Source organism: Paroedura picta, chromosome 3 (assembly GCF_049243985.1).
Source record: "Paroedura picta isolate Pp20150507F chromosome 3, Ppicta_v3.0, whole genome shotgun sequence".
In the NCBI taxonomy this organism is placed as follows: domain Eukaryota; kingdom Metazoa; phylum Chordata; class Lepidosauria; order Squamata; family Gekkonidae; genus Paroedura; species Paroedura picta.
The window spans coordinates 172,715,722-172,731,457 of record NC_135371.1 but is presented as its reverse complement, the minus strand read 5'-3'; the positions used below and the strand labels follow the sequence as shown (position 1 = coordinate 172,731,457).

The window sequence follows — 15,736 nt, the reverse complement described above, 5'->3', positions numbered from 1 at the left end:
TCTAATGCACCTGACCTTTCTGGATGGTCTGACTTCACTTATCTCTGATTTCCACTTGCCTCTCGGCCCGCAGTCCTTGTTTCCCCAGACGCCTTGGCTCACCGTCCTTCTTTGCAGGAAAAGCTGCTCTTGGCCTGCCGTCCAGCTAAATGACACAAGAGTCTTCTATATGACACAGCCAGCTTGGTGTAGTGGTTAGGAGCGCGGACTTCTAATCTGGTGAGCCAGGTTTGAGTCCCTGCTCCACCACATGCAGCCAGCTGGGTGACCTTGGGCTCTCCCCAGCACTGATAAAGCTGTTCTGACCGAGCAGGAATATCAGGGCTCTCTCAGCCTCACCCACCTCACAGGGTGTCTGTTGTGGGGAGAGGAAAGGGAAGGCGACTGTAAGCCGCTTTGAGACTCCTTCGGGTAGAGAAAAGCGGCATATAAGTACCAACTCTTCTTCTACTTCAGTAATCTCAGGGCTCCCTCAGCCTCACCCACCCCACAGGGTGTCTGTTGTGGGGAGAGAAAAGCGGCATATAAGTACCAACTCTTCTTCTTCTTCAGTAATATCAGGGCTCTCTCAGCCTCACCCACCTCACAGGGTGTCTGTTGTGGGTAGAGGAAAGGGAAGGCAAATGTAAGTCGCTCTGAGACTTCTTCGGGTAGAGAAAAGTGGCATATAAGAACCAACTCTTCTTCTTCTTCTTCTTCTTCTTCTTCTTCTTCTTCTTCTTCTTCTTCTTCTTCTTCTTCTTCTTTGATGCCCCCCCCATCCCAGCAGTCTGCAAGACATTTCTCCATGTGAACAGTCTCATAGAATCATAGAGTTGGAAGGGGCCACACAGGCCATCTAGTCCAACCCCCTGCTCAATGCAGGATCAGCCCAAAGCTGGAAGAACATTTCAGCAACCTCACCCCCTGGCTTGGGGTCTGTCATGTGGGTCTTCCCAACGCTGTTCCACAGCAGGGGTGCCACTATTCGGGAAACCCCCTTGAGACCAACCCCTCAAGGTTCACTCGTCTGGACATTCTCCCAGGCTGCCCAGAAGTTGCTCGTAGATCAGCGGCTCTCTCCTGCAGCTGCGAGTACATTGAAAGGGCACCCCGGCATAATCGATTTCCACCGGCTCCCTGGACTCAGCATTGCTGAGGTTTGACTCAACGTGCAGAATGATTGCTCATCACTTTTGGAACAGAGATCGGGGTCTGACTCACAAAGCCTTTGGCATTTGATTGCTCACGGTTGGGTCTTCGGTACAATGAGATTTCAAAAATGAAGCCACCCTAACCCCGTTTCGGGTGTCAGCTGTGAAACACGCAACGACCGGAACGCCAATCACTCGCAGCAAACTAAAGAGAAGGGGGCAGAAGCTCTGCAAAGGCTCCATATTTTAGCCAGTTTGGTGGAGTGGTTAGGAGTGTGGACTTCTAATCTGGCGAGCCGGGTTCGATTCTGCGCTCCCCCACATGCAGCCAGCTGGGTGACCTTGGGCTCGCCACGGCACTGATAAAGCTGTTCTGACCGAGCAGGAATCTCAGGGCTCTCTCAGCCTCACCTACCCCACAGGGTGCTTGTTGTGGGGAGAGGAAAGCGAAGGCGACTGTAAGCCGCTTTGAGCCTCCTTCAGGTAGGGAAAAGCGGCATATAAGAACCAACTCTTCTTCTTCTTCAGTAATCTCAGGGCTCTCTCAGCCTCCCCTCCCTCACAGGGTGTCTGTTGTGGGGAGAGGAAAGGGAAGGCAACTGTAAGCCGCTTTGAGCCTCCTTCAGGTAGGGAAAAGCGGCATATAAGAACCAACTCTTCTTCTTCTTCAGTAATCTCAGGGCTCTCTCAGCCTCACCCACCTCACAGGGTGTCTGTTGTGGGGAAAGGAAAGGGGAAGGCGACTGTAAGCCGCCTTGAAACTCCTTCAGGTAGAGAAAAGCGGCATATAAGAACCAACTCTTCTTCTTCAGTAATATCGGAGCTCTCTCAGCCTCCCCTCCCTCACAGGGTGTCTGTTGAGGGGAGAGGAAAGGGAAGGCGACTGTAAGCCACTTTGAGACTCCTTTGGGTCAAGAAAAGTGGCATATAAGAACCAACTCTTCTTCTTTTTCTGTTGCCTTCCTTCTACATCCACTCGGGGTAGCTGTGTCCAAAATTGCCTTGACCTGCAACTACATTTACCACTAATTGATTCCTGATCGATGGATCCCTCTGCTAAGTGGTCAAGGGGCATTGACCTAAATCCATCACGGCCAATGGACATTGAACTAAATGTCTCCCCGAACATCAGCTGTCAGCGGTGGTTACTGGGCTGCCAATCTTTATTGACCAGAGGCTGCCTAGGCCCATCTGACCCTCTCAAGAGCTGACTCACTGTCCAAGTCCTGACCGAAAGCTCAAAGGTCAATCTGGGTTGTCCCAGGAATGTTTCCAATCAAACTCAGTAGCTGAGTTTCCCCTCTGCCCACAGTGAAGGGATGTCGTCTTCAGCACTAAAATTAACCAGGGATTGTAACATTGACCTGAAACAGCTGCAGTTGGCTCATTTAGGGATAACATCGACAACGGCAATGGCGCCGTTTGTCACAACCCGCTACAAATCGATTTGTTGTCCAGGTGTGCTGACTCAGCTCTTTCCTGGGGGTTTCGCGGTGATTCCACAATCACCCAGCCCTGCCGATCATTAATGCTGGCAACGAGGGACATTCAGCGCCGTAGGATTTCCGACATCCAGTTGACTTCACGTGGACCCAAGGTCCTCACCGACTGGCTTCAGAACTAAGCCTTTTCTAATTGGCTTAAAGCAGATGGCTCTTGACCCAGTTTCATTGATTACGGACTCAACACCATAAGGACTTCAAACAGATTCAATGAACCTATTTACCCATTATCCTAGGACATAGATTGCACACTGCATCTGGCTTGATTATCAGGATGACAACTCGGCGTTATTTATTTTATTTATAATTACATTTGCATACTGTCGTTCCCAGCAAGCTGGCTTGCGGTGGTGCGTGATAAAATATTTCATGAAAACACAATATACTTATAAAACATCATAAAATACAACCCCCCCCCCCATGAACATTGCTGGACCTCCTTCTCCTCCCCCCCTCCCCCAGTAATAGGGGTTAAGAATGGGATTTTCCGCCACGTTGGGAGTATTTTAAAGTCTTTTAATGGGAGTTTTAATTGGGTTTTTAGACATTGTGACCTGCCACAAGCCGTCTAGGGAGGGGCAGGAAATAAGCAAACAAACAAACAAATAAATATATAAAGGTAAAGGTATCCCCTGTGCAAGCACTGGGTTATGTCTGACCCTTGGGGTGACGCCCTCTAGCGTTTTCATGGCAGACTCAATACGGGGTGGTTTGCCAGTGCCTTCCCCAGTCATTACCGTTTACCCCCCAGCAAGCAGGCTGGCTACTCATTTTACCAACCTCGGAAGGAGGGAAGGCTGAGTCCACCTTGAGCCGGCTGCTGGGATCGAACTCCCAGCCTCATGGTCACAGCTTCAGACAGTATGTTGGCTGCCTTACCACCCTGCGCCACAAGAGGCTCTAAAAATAAATAAATATCCTCAAAAACCACAAGCTCTATAGCAATGACAATTCCTCATCGTTTCCAGCCCTCCATCCAGTATATTTTCCCCTTAAGATTGGGGATGGTATAACGGGGGTACATCACCAGCATCCCGGGTCCAGTCTAATACTGAGCCCAAGGGGGGGGGGACCCAGTGTCAAGCCCAGCCCAGCTTCAACCAAACGCCTGGTGGAATTGCTCCGTTTTGCAGGCCCTACAGAACCCAGAGAGTTCCGCAGCTATGGCAGGAGCTCATTCCGCCAGGTAGGGGCCAGGACCGAAAAGGCCCGGTCCCTGGTTGAGGCCCAACAAGACCACATTGAGCTCTTGGTGGTGCTAACGCACGGGTGGGAGTCCTGGTGGTGCTAAGATTCGCAGACCTCTGGATACCACAGAACATTTGAATCGCATACATATTATCATAGGATTAAGATTTCATCCTGCCGCTATATGATAGGAATGCATTCAAAGAGGACCTATTATTAAAGAGTGTCTTCCATCACCGACGAAGGTTCCGAAAACGGAAAAAAAAAACCTAGCAGTTCGTTTTGATGTTTTGGGAGTTTGAGGAATCGTTGATAGTGGAATAAACGGTTCGTTTGCGGTCGCCAGCTTGTGTTACGGCTGACGGGTGCTTTATACCAGGGGTAGTCAACCTGCGGTCCTCCAGATGTCCGTGGACTACAATTCCCATGAGCCCCTGCCAGCTTTGCTGGCATGGGCTCATGGGAATTGTAGTCCATGGACATCTGGAGGACCACAGGTTGACTACCCCTGCTTTATACTTTTAGCTTTTGCTTTATACTTCCACTGTTACGATGGTTGTTCATTAGTCTGAGTTCATTAGCCTGCGCTCGAAGGCTCACGCCTTGAATAGACCTCGGTTGGCCTTGAAAGGGGCTTCTGGACTTCTGGTTTTCGTGGCACGGCTTCAGCCCGACCCACTCGAATCCACGCCTCCGTCCTGTGAACATTCTTTCCTCTGTGCATGCTTCGTTTCCCCCAGCTGCGCACCTCTGCCCTCTGCTTCAAACCAGCCCGCATTGTAGCGCAGGAAGGCATGTAGAATCCCCCCTTACCCTTCGCCTCTCACCAGGCTGTCCCCACCAGGATACATGCGATTGCCTTCCCTGATCAGGCTCAGCTGGCTCCTTCCAAGGCGTGGGTGTCAGCGGAACGCAGCACCTCGGGGCTGCATATGGACGGGAAAAGCTCCTGGCAGTGTCTTTCCTCGGCCTTAGAGCCCTGCAGCTGTGCCCCTCTGAAGCTCCCTGGCTGGCGCAGGGTGGGGCAGGCTGGCGTCCCCCTGCTTCTTGAGAGCTCTGTTTTCCATGGTGTGCGTGCCGTGCTGGTGCCGTGTTGTCTGTTCTCAAGCGTCCTGTGTTTGTCGTCCCCTTCTTCTGTTGTAGGGAAGCAGCAGGATGGGGCGGTGGAGAATAATCAGAACAAAGGTAAATGTCCAGGATCACCCCCCTCCCCCCCAAAAAAACCCTTGCCCCGCCTATTAACTGCCTCCGTTTTAGGCCCCGTCTTTAGCTGGGGTTTCGTTCTGGGTGTGTCTATTCCCATTGTTTGTAATACATTCAGTGTGGTCTGGGTCAGAGTGGCAGGGGAGGTTTTGGGAGAGCCAGGTTCGAATCCCCGCTCGGCCATGGAAGCTGGCGCTCTCAGCTTGTCCAACCTCACAGGATTGTTGTTGTGAAGATCATACAGAAGAGGGGAGAGGAATGTTGCGAGCCACTTTGAATCCTCGGATTGACTCGAATGATGGGGTATAAATATTAAAATATATAAACAAAGTATCCAGGAAACAGATCTTTTCTGACAAGGGGCCTGCCAGGAAAGGTAGACGCGGCTCTTGTTCAGGGTACTGGCTCTTGCAGACCAAGATTTTGGCACATGGGCAGGACCTGAGGGTAGAGGGCTGAATCTAGGGTTGCAGACTCCAGGATGGGAAATCCCTGGAGATTTGGAAACAGAGCCTGGGGAAGGAAGGGATCACAGAGGAGCTGCCACACTATAAAATTCTGCCCTCTGGAAACAATCTCTGGAGTCCGGAGAACTGTTGCAATTCCTGGGGAACTCCAGTTCTTGCCTGGAGATTGGCAACCCGATCTCGGCCTCACAAAGCTGAGTTCATATTGGGAGTGGAGAGAAATTTGGAACAGAGCCTGGTGGAGTTTTTGGCAGACACTTAGAAGTCAGGTGGCCAACTCTGGGCTGGAAAATTCCAGGAGATTTGAGGGTGGGTAGAGGGGGTTGGGGAGGGGAAGGTACTCAGTGGGGTACAATCCCACAGACTCATTCCTCCCCCCCCCAAAGAAAAAAGCAGCCATCTGCTTCAGGAAAGTTGATCCCCACAGTCCAGAGATCGGTGATAATTCTGGAAGATCTCCATGCTTAGAATCATAGAATCATAAAGTTGGAAGGGACCTCCAAGGTCATCTAGTCCAACCCCCTGCAGAAGGCAGGGGAAACACAGCTACCTGCCCACCCACAGTGACCCCAATCCCATACACACATGATGCCCTCCCAAAACCAGAATCCCCGGCCAGTCTGGCCTGAAGGAAATTCACCTCCCGACCCCAAAGTGGTGATCAAATTTGCCCCTGAGGGTGAGAGCTCTCCTTATTAGCAAGTCATGTTAAGAAATAAGCTGTTTTCGAGGATCCTGGTGCGGATTCGAAAGGAAAGGACATTCCTCCTTTTTTTTTTCCTGGGCAAATGCCCCCAGATTGCAGGATAAGAGAAGGCAGGTCAAATGATCTGCAAGAGGACAGAACAATTCGAGTCCGGGACCATCTGAAATAACAAGGTTTTACAGGATGCAAGATTTTGAGAGTCAAAGCACCCTCCATCCTAGGAACTAGGGATCTTTCTCTCTCAATAGCTCATACCCTCAAAATCTTGACATCTTGTATGTGCCATTGAACTCAAACTGAACTGTATAGAGCAGGGGGAGTCAACCTGTGGTCCTCCAGATGTGCATGGACTACAATTCCCATGAGCCCCTGGCAGGGGCTCATGGGAATTGTAGTCCATGGACATCTGGAGGACCACAGGTTGGCTACCCCTGAGGGCAGCATTTCAGAAGATATGGCTTTTCTCCTTTCCTCCATCCATTGAACCTCTCTCTTTACTGAACCCACCCACAAAGGTGTCTTCTGCTGAATAGGACCATCAAGCAGAGAGCTTCCGCATCATCTACTGCCTTGGGGTTTTTTTAAGTGGAGATGACGGGGATTGAACCGGGGACCTTCTGCACGTTGAGCAGATGCACTGCCACTACGCTACAGCCCCTTCTCTGTCTTTCACATTGACTCGTACCTGGTCCTTTTAACGAGAGAGGCCAGGGATTGAACCTGAGACCTTCTTCCTGCCAAGCAGAGGCTCCACCACAGAGCCATGGCCCCACCCTTTACCAGTGCAGCCAAAATGGGTTTGGGCCACTAGGCAGAAGTCAGACCAAGCCAGGTTTAGGTGTCATCACTAGCGAATGGTTCTTCGGTGCTTTGCCAGAGTACAGTGGTGACCCCAGCAGAGGGCTTTCAAGGCAAGTGAGACATAGAGGGGGTTGGCTATTGCTTTCCTCTATAGAGCCTTCCTTGGTGGCCTCTCATCCAACTATCAGCCCTGCTTGGCTTCCCAGTTATGACAACCCCAATTAGGGGGTTTCAAGGCAAATGAGACACAGAGTTGGTTTGCCATTGCTTTCCTCTATTCCTCTATAGAGCCTTCCTTGGTGCTCTCCCTTCCACATACTGCCCCTGCTTAGCTTCTAACTTATGGTGACCTCAGCAAGGGGCTTTCAAGGCAAGTGAGACTGAGATGGTTGGCCATGGCCTTCCTCTGCAGAGCCTTCCTTGGTGGTCTCCCATCTAAGTATCATTCCTGCTTGGTTTCCCAATTATGACAACCCCAATTAGGGTGTTTCAAGGCAAGTGAGACACAGAGATGGTTTGCTGTTGCCTTCCTCTACAGAGCCTTTCTTGGTGGTCTCCCTTCCAAGTACCGATCCTCCTTAGTTTCCATTTTGTGGTGACCCCAGCAAGGGGCTTTCCAGGCAATTGAGCAAAAGAGGTGGTTTACTGTTGCCTTCCTCTACAGAGCCTTCCTTGGTGGTCTTCCTTCCAAGTACTGACCCTGCCTAGCTTCCAGAATCTGAGGTCAGGCTATACCATGATGCCTTCCCTCCCTCCCTCCTCCTCCCTATGCCTAGGGAATATTTTAATTGGAGATAGGTGTGCTGTTAGATATTAGTGTTTGAATTTCTGTGAGAAAGCTGGACAGTCCATGCATCTGGATGGGTATTTTTCATCAGCATTCCTGAAACGGACACATTCAAGACTGGGAAACCAGTTGGCAAACTCATTTCGAGCCAGGAAGTATCCCAAAGAAGCCGGTATGAGATGCCACGTAATGGGAGAAAAGACCCACTGGGGCAGAATAATACCCCCCCCCTTCTGAAGATGGTTTCCAGAGTGTAGCCATGTTCACCTGCAAGTGAAAACCTAGATTTGACACCAAAAAGATTATTAGAATCTATGTTTTCGAGAGGCCAACCTCTTAGCCTGTCCAATTAAAGGAAGTTTGGACACCCCCGAAGATCGTATTGATCTTGAAGGTACTCCTGGAATCAAACCTAGCTTTTCTCCAAACCTGCTCCCTGCATGCTTTTAACCCAAGCCAGACATGGATAGATTAAGACAAACTGAAGGGGAATGCCTTGTCTGCTTGATTTCTCCATGCGGGGATGCAGGAGAAGAGCTAGGGATCTGTGTCCCGGTGAGGGAAGCGTGTTTCGCTTTGAGTGAACCCATGTCCGTTCCCTCTCTGTGCAGCCAAAAAACAAGATGGGGCCGTCGCCATGGAGATGCAACCCCTGAAGAGTGCGGAGGGGGGCGAGATGGAAGAGCGGGAGAAGAAGAAAGCCAGCGTGCCGAAAAAAGAGAAATCCGTTCTGCAGGGGAAGCTCACCAAACTGGCTGTGCAAATTGGGAAAGCAGGTATGTGTGAGAGCACGATGGAGTCATAGGGCTAGCCCCGATCCAGATGCAGGAGGGCCAGGAATAGGCGCTCCTTTCAAGAAAAAAAGGGATGTTCCCTACCCAGAAGGTCAAAATCCTGCTAGAAGAGCAAGCTGAGGAAACAATACGAGTGTTCCTATTTCTTTATATTTTCCACTATTCGACTATTTCCGGTGAGACAGATCCAGAGGGGCAGCCGTGTCTGTCTGTAGCACTAGAAAAGAACAAGAGTCCAGGAACACCTGGAAGTCTACCAAAATTTCGGGTGGGGGGGAGGGAGCTACTGAGAGGTAAAGTCCAGGAGGTAATGTTCAGTAGGCAGGGAAGAACTTTCAAGAGGTAAAACTCCATTGGTTAGAAGTAGGAATGGAAATCCCTTAGTCATATCTCAGACACAAGGTGGGCGGGGTGTTCTCTGTCTTGTTCTGGTCTGTTTTCCTCCTTTTCCTCTTCTTCTCCTCCTTTCATTCTTTTTCTTCTCCTCCTCCTCCTCCTCCTTTCCTTCTTCTTCTCATTCTTCTCCTCCACCTTTCCTTCTTCCCATTCTTCTCCTGCTTATTTCCTTCTTCTTCTTCTCCTCCTCCTTCTTCTCTTTCTTCTCCTTACCTTCTCTTCCTCCTCCTTTCCTTCTTCTTCTCATTCTTCTCCTCCATCTTTCCTTCTTCCCATTCTTCTCCTGCTTATTTCCTTCTTCTTCTTTTCCTCCTCCTCCTTCTTCTCTTTCTTCACCTTACCTTCTCCTCCTCCTCCTTTCCATCTTCTTCTCATTCTTCTCCTCCACCTTTCCTTCTTCCCATTCTTCTCTTGCTTATTTCCTTCTTCTTCTTTTCCTCCTCCTCCTTCTCTTTCTTCTCCTTACCTCCTCCTCCTCCTCCTTTCCGTCTTCTTCTCATTCTTCACCTTTCCTTCTTCCCATTCTTCTCCTGCTTATTTCCTTCTTCTCCTTTCCTCCTCCTTCTTCTCTTTCTTCTCCTTTCCTTCTCCTCCTCCTCCATCTCCTTTCCTTCTTCTTCTCATTCTTCTCCTCCACCTTTCTTTCCTCCTCCTCCTTCTTCTCTTTCTTCTCCTTTCCTTCTCCTCCTCCTCCGTCTCCTTTCCTTCCTCTTCTCATTCTTCTCCTCCCCCTCCTCCACTTTTCCTTCTTCTTCTCCTCCTGCTTCTTCTTTCCTCCTTGTTTTCCTCCTAACCACCTCCTCCTTCTCCTCCTCCTCCACATCCTCCTTTCCTTCTTGTTCTCCTTTCCTTCGTCTCCTCCTCCTTCTCCTCCTCCGGCTTCTTCTAGGTCTGGTGATGTCGGCCATCACTGTTATCATCCTGGTCCTGTACTTCGTCATCCAGACTTTTGTGATTGATGGGAGGACGTGGGCAACTGAGTGCACCCCGGTCTACGTGCAATATTTTGTCAAGTTCTTCATCATTGGCGTCACCGTCCTGGTGGTGGCGGTCCCGGAAGGCCTGCCATTGGCCGTCACCATCTCCTTAGCCTACTCCGTGAAGGTGAGAACGATTGTTTTCGGTGCCCGGCATGCATGACAGGCTGTCGCCCTCCCCGACACCGTGCAAAAAGCAGGATGGCATCCAAAGGACTGCTATATTCCATAAGGGCCCTCCATACAGTCTCTCCTTTAGCCTCGTTTAGTCTAGTTTAGAGCCTCTTGTGGCGCAGAGTGATAAGGCAGCAGACATGCAGTCTGAAAGCTCTGCCCATGAGGCTGGGAGTTCAATCCCAGCAGCCGGCTCAAGGTCGACTCAGCCTTCCATCCTTCCGAGGTCGGTAAAATGAGTACCCAGCTTGCTGGTGGGTAAATGGTAATGATTGGGGAAGGCCCTGGCAAACCACCCCATATTGAGCCTGCCATGAAAACGCTAGAGGGCGTCACCCCAAGGGCCAGACATGAGCCGGTGCTTGCACAGGGGATACCTTTACCTTTACCTTTAGTCTATTTAGTTGCGGCCCGTATCAGGTTCAGGGTTTTGGTATTGACCTTTAAGGCCTTGCGCAGTCCGGGCCCCACATATCTGCGAGCCCGCCTGTTGCCCGATGCCCCCCACAGGGCTTTGCACTCTGCGGGTTCCAACTTACTGGTCATTCCCGGCCCCAAAGAGGCTCGCCTGGCCTCAACCAGGCCGGGGCCTTTTCAGTCCTGGCCCCGACTTGGTGGAATGAGCTCTCGGAGGAGCTGCAGGCCCTGCAGGAGCTTTCTGCTTTTCGCAGGGCCTGTAGAACGGAGCTCTTCCGCCAGGTTTACAGTTGAGGCCAGGGCGAAGAAAGAGTCTGTGGGCCCCCCAAGGGAGGACAAAGGAGGGGAAAAGAAGGAGGTTCCTCCATAATTGAACAATGGTGGCCAGCAGTACCCCTAGTTTCCCAGCAGGGGCAGGTAGGGGGTTAGTCTGCCGTTGTGTTTGTGTACTGGAGATTCTGTTGTGAATTGTTGTATTTTACTGGGGTTTTTAGGGGATAATTTTACTTATTTTATTGTGCAACCCACCGTGAGCCAGCTTTGCCGAGAGTGGCGGGTAATAAATAAATAAATAAATAAATATAATAATAATAATTATTATTATTATTATACATAGCCCCCCTGGGGGATTTGAAGTAGTCATCATCACCCTCCATCCCCCAATGCCCTTGTTTGGGTAGGGGAGAGTGGTATTTTCCGCCGTGTGGGGTATTTTTATAGTCTTTTAACGGGGGTTTTAATGGGGGATTTTAAAACTACTGTTACCCGCCACGAGCCTGTAGGGAGTGGCAGGAAATAAATCAAATTATTATTATTGTTGTTGTTGTTGTTGTTGTTGTCACCCGCCACGAGCCTTTAGGGAGTGGTGGAAAATAAATAGAATTATTATTATTATTATTATTATTATTATTATTATTATTATTATTATTATTATTATTAGATTTATTTCCCGCCACTCCCTACAGGCTCGTGGCGGGTAACAATAGTCTTAAAATCCCCCATTAAAACCCCCATTAAAAGACTATAAAAATACCCAACACGGCGGAAAATACTACTCTCCCCTACCCGAACCAGGGCATTGGGGGATGGAGGGTGATGATGACTACTTCAAACCCCCCAGGGGGGCTATGTATAATAATAGTAATAGTAATAATAGTAATAATAGTAATAGTAATAATAATAATAATAATAATAATAATAATAATAATAATAATAATATCCACTTCTGAAGCTCAGGTGGGTAAGTAGATTGTGGGTTGGTGAGAAGTTTGTGGGTTGGTGAAATTAGTACAGTTGGGCTGGGGGGCACAAGAAAGGACCTGCCCTAAAATAGGAAGATCCTACGGCAGCAGGCAAGACTGGAGCCATGAGGATTCAACTCAACCCAACATGTACTCGTCATCCTTAGCTGCCTTCTTCTCCACGCGCCACTTGATAGATAAGCAAATAAATTTCCCGACAGTGTCCTTTTAAGCCGTGCCCAGCTTCCAATCTGTCCTTCGCTGCGGCCGAAGGGAGATGGCGGGCGACCGACCGCCCAGACTCTTAAAACTCCTTCTTTGACCCCAGAAAATGATGAAGGACAACAATCTGGTTCGCCACCTGGACGCCTGTGAGACGATGGGCAACGCCACGGCCATCTGCTCCGACAAGACCGGCACGCTCACCACCAACCGCATGACCGTCGTGCAGTGCTACTTGGGCGACACGCATTACAAGGCGACCCCTGACCCCACCAGCCTGAATTCCAAGACGCTAGACCTGCTGGTGCACGCCATCGCCATCAACAGTGCCTACACCACCAAGATACTAGTAAGCCTTGGCCCTCGAGGTCGTCCTCAGCCCTCCAAGCCACTGAGTCCTCGGGCTAGAGGGGATAGGAGCTTGAGCAAAAACCAGGCCTGGAAGGGGCTTAGACGGATGGGTCTCGTAAAGCTTGCAGAAGGGGTGGCGTTGGTTACGATCCGCTGTTGTCTTTGCTCTCTGGGTCATGTTTTTTTTGGGGGGGGAGATACAGTTTTGTCGGCCATTTGCATGGCAGTCCCAGAGTTATACTCTCTAAACCCATGGACTTCAGGACACTTTGAAAGTTGTTAATTAATTAATTAATTAATTAATTAATTAATTGATTGATTGATTAATGTTATCATTTCATTTCTATCCCGCCACTCCCACAAGGGCTCGTGGCAGCTAACAGTTATAAAAACCCCAATACATAAAACCCTATAAAACCCATAACATTATAAAACACAACTCAACCATCCTTAAAATCCTTAAAATCCTCATTCTTAGGTTTGCAGTGTTAGAGGGTGATTCTAGCGTTTCTCTGGGAGGGGTAGGAAGCCACTAGGGATGACATGAGGGATGCTCAAAGTGGGGTGTAGTCTGCACGGGGCATTTTACCCGCTCCCAGTTCAAATAAATCCCTCCCGTCTACACTGAATTCGGTTTCCATGTTGATTTGGGGTGCTTTAAATTTTCCCTCTTCAACATGCATGACTGATCCAGAGTGACCTTACCTTTCCCCTGCAATATCCAGAAGTGGATATAATCATCAATATTTGAAAAATCGCCATCAGTAAGTGCAGATTTCTGCTTTTTGCAAATTAACTTCCTTCTCCGTGCCTTGTAGCAAAGCAGTCTTCCCTGATTGGCCAGGGTGTCAGTTCAAAGACTTCCTGGTTCTCAGTTGCAAGGCTTCCCTTAAAGTGACTGCGCTCCAGAAGTCCTAACTTCTCCCAGCAGAGATTTCCCTCTTGGATGTATTCCCCCTCCTCTGCTGTCTCCAATCCTCTCCCCCACCCCCGGTTTTCAGCTAATCTTCAGCCTCCAGTGATCACATTCCTGAAAAACATAGCTGTTTTGGCAGAGGGAATCTGTGGCATTGTACCCCACTGAAGGTCAGGGATGCTAGTCCCCAGGGGGGAGGGAGCTACTGAGAGGTAGGGATGAAAGGACACACACGACACAGGTATCTGGAGGAAAAGGAATCTTCTTCTCTTCCTTCTTTCTCTTCTTGGGCCTTCTCCGGACCCCAGGCTTTATTCAGTACATTTTGCTTACGTACTCTTTTCCTAGCTAGACTTCATTACACACACTTTTCACAGCCTTTGACCTCTCTCGTTGCCCGGAAAAGTACACAAGGATGTCCACATATCTTAAGACTGGCAGTGAGTATTGGTGTGTTATGTTAACTCATTCAGCGCCCATCACCCTGGTCCTTACAGCTCATCTCTAGACATCGGAGATCAGTTCTCCTGGAGAAAAAGACTGCTTTCTATGGGGGGGCTCCACAACATTATATCTTAGAATCATAGAATAATAGAGTTGGAAGGGGCCATAGAGGCCATCTAGTCCAACCTCCTGCTCAACGCAGGATCAGCCCTAAGCATCCTACAGCATCCAAGAAAAGTGTGTATCCAACCTTTGCTTGAAGACTGCCAGTGAGAGACATCTTACTGATGTCTCTCCTTGCCCCAAATCCTGCTCACTCCTGGCTCCGCCTTGAAATCTCCAGATATCTCCCAACCCAGAGTGGCATGACAGCAAGAACAAAACACAACAATATATGTGTAATCTTTAATAATATTTAATAGTAATGATAAGGTTTTTGATGTTAAAAGTGGCAGCTAATGTTTTTTCCAAATCTGAAAATATGAGAGAAGGCAGAATATTTTAAATCAAGTTTATAAATTGCCACTAGATATTTTTCTTTTTCATTTGGGTAGATTGATGTACGGAGAAAGGCAGAACGTTTTGAGTTCAGAACTTAAGGAAAGTTATGACGGGATAAAAAAAAAAATAATGCATGTAAACAGAGGACAAAACAACTAATGCAAATTTCGCAATAAGATGTATTTTATAACTAGGTGTATTAAAAATAAAAAAAGAAGGGAGGTGGAGTCAAAAAGCCGAAGGGACGGTTGGGTGGGAGTTGCTTAGCCCCTCCCCTTCCTGTTCCTGCAGCTGACCTTCCCAGAATCGTTTTTTCCCCCTTCAGCCAGGCTCTGATACCAGAAATGCTGGGAGAAACATGCCATGGGGCAGAGTGGTAGAGAAGTAAACAGTGGACGAAGGGAAGGTCCGGCTTTCCCGTGGCTCTTTAAATCACATCGATCTCCTACTTCATACGGCAGACCTGAAGGGCTGGCAGCTGCTATGTCCAGTTTAGTTCCAAGGAGAAGGGAAAGTGCTCTGGATGGTGGTGTGAATTATATATTAACAGCAGAGTTTCAATATGCAAAGAGGAGCCAAGCACCAAGCTGCTTAAAAGAACACAATAGAAACAGACATTGTGAGTAAGAGAGGAGAGAGATTCCTAACTGTTTAACTGCCCTGTTCTTCTGTTCTGGGGGCAAGCAGGGAGGAAGTGTGCTCAAAGGAGCAGCAAGTCTCCAATGAGCGAATCAGGATGCTGGAGGAGATGATTTGAAAAATATCTAGAAGTTCTGGTCCAACTATGCTAAATACACATCTCTTCTGATGCCCCCTAGAGGACATTCCTCATTGGCTCTCAAATTATGCATATTACAGATCTTGTTTTCGAACATATAGTCCAGCCTAATAAAATACAATATGTATGCTGTGCCTGGCCAGTACAAGGAGTGTAATTCAGATGTGTTCCTACATCAATGAGATGTAGGACCACAAAAGGCCTGTTCAGACGATTTAATCACAAAATATCGACACGTACGGATGAGCGAGAATCAGTTCCGTTGAGCTTAAAAAGAGGGCAATGCAAATCCCCGTTTCCCCATCTGCTGTGCCCAGGCCCTGTTCTCTGATTCAGCCCTCCTCCTCCTCCACCTCCTCCTCCTCCTCCTCCAGATATGCACTTTTCCTTCCAAAGCCTTACCTTGCATTGCAGATATCCATGACAACCAAGCAGACCCACCCTGTTCCCGCAGCACCAAAGCAGAAAAATCACTAGACATAAAAGGAGAGGCTTGTATTCTGAGCAACCGCCAGTCATCAAAGCGACTCAAAAGCTTGGTCTTTTCATGACTCACAAAGCGAGACAAAGGTCAGCCATCGCACCAGAGTTCTCCGGGAGAGAGGAAACAGAGAAATCAGTTTAAGTACGAATGTCCCAGATCCAATGTCCATTGCAGCGACTGAGTTACTGAGAGGTCCTCGTCATTTAGTCCAGTAAAAGGACCTATGAGGAGGGACTATGGCTCAGTGGCAGAGT

At 48.9% G+C, this 15,736-nt stretch overlaps 1 protein-coding gene across 7 annotated transcripts in view; it reads left to right on the top strand.

Moving 5' to 3' along the window:
* ATP2B3 (ATPase plasma membrane Ca2+ transporting 3) overlaps window positions 1-15,736 on the top strand; it is a 112,681-nt gene that overhangs the window by 56,346 nt on the left and 40,599 nt on the right. For 5 of the 7 annotated variants that reach the window (XM_077329669.1, XM_077329664.1, XM_077329665.1 and 2 more), the window contains exons 8-11: window positions 4,967-5,008; window positions 8,399-8,563; window positions 9,867-10,081; window positions 12,115-12,357. In XM_077329669.1, coding sequence (XP_077185784.1) covers window positions 4,967-5,008; window positions 8,399-8,563; window positions 9,867-10,081; window positions 12,115-12,357 — 665 coding nt within the window. The remainder of the gene's footprint in view (window positions 1-4,966; window positions 5,009-8,398; window positions 8,564-9,866; window positions 10,082-12,114; window positions 12,358-15,736) is intronic. The other 2 variants (XM_077329666.1, XM_077329668.1) reach the window with 1 other exon arrangement.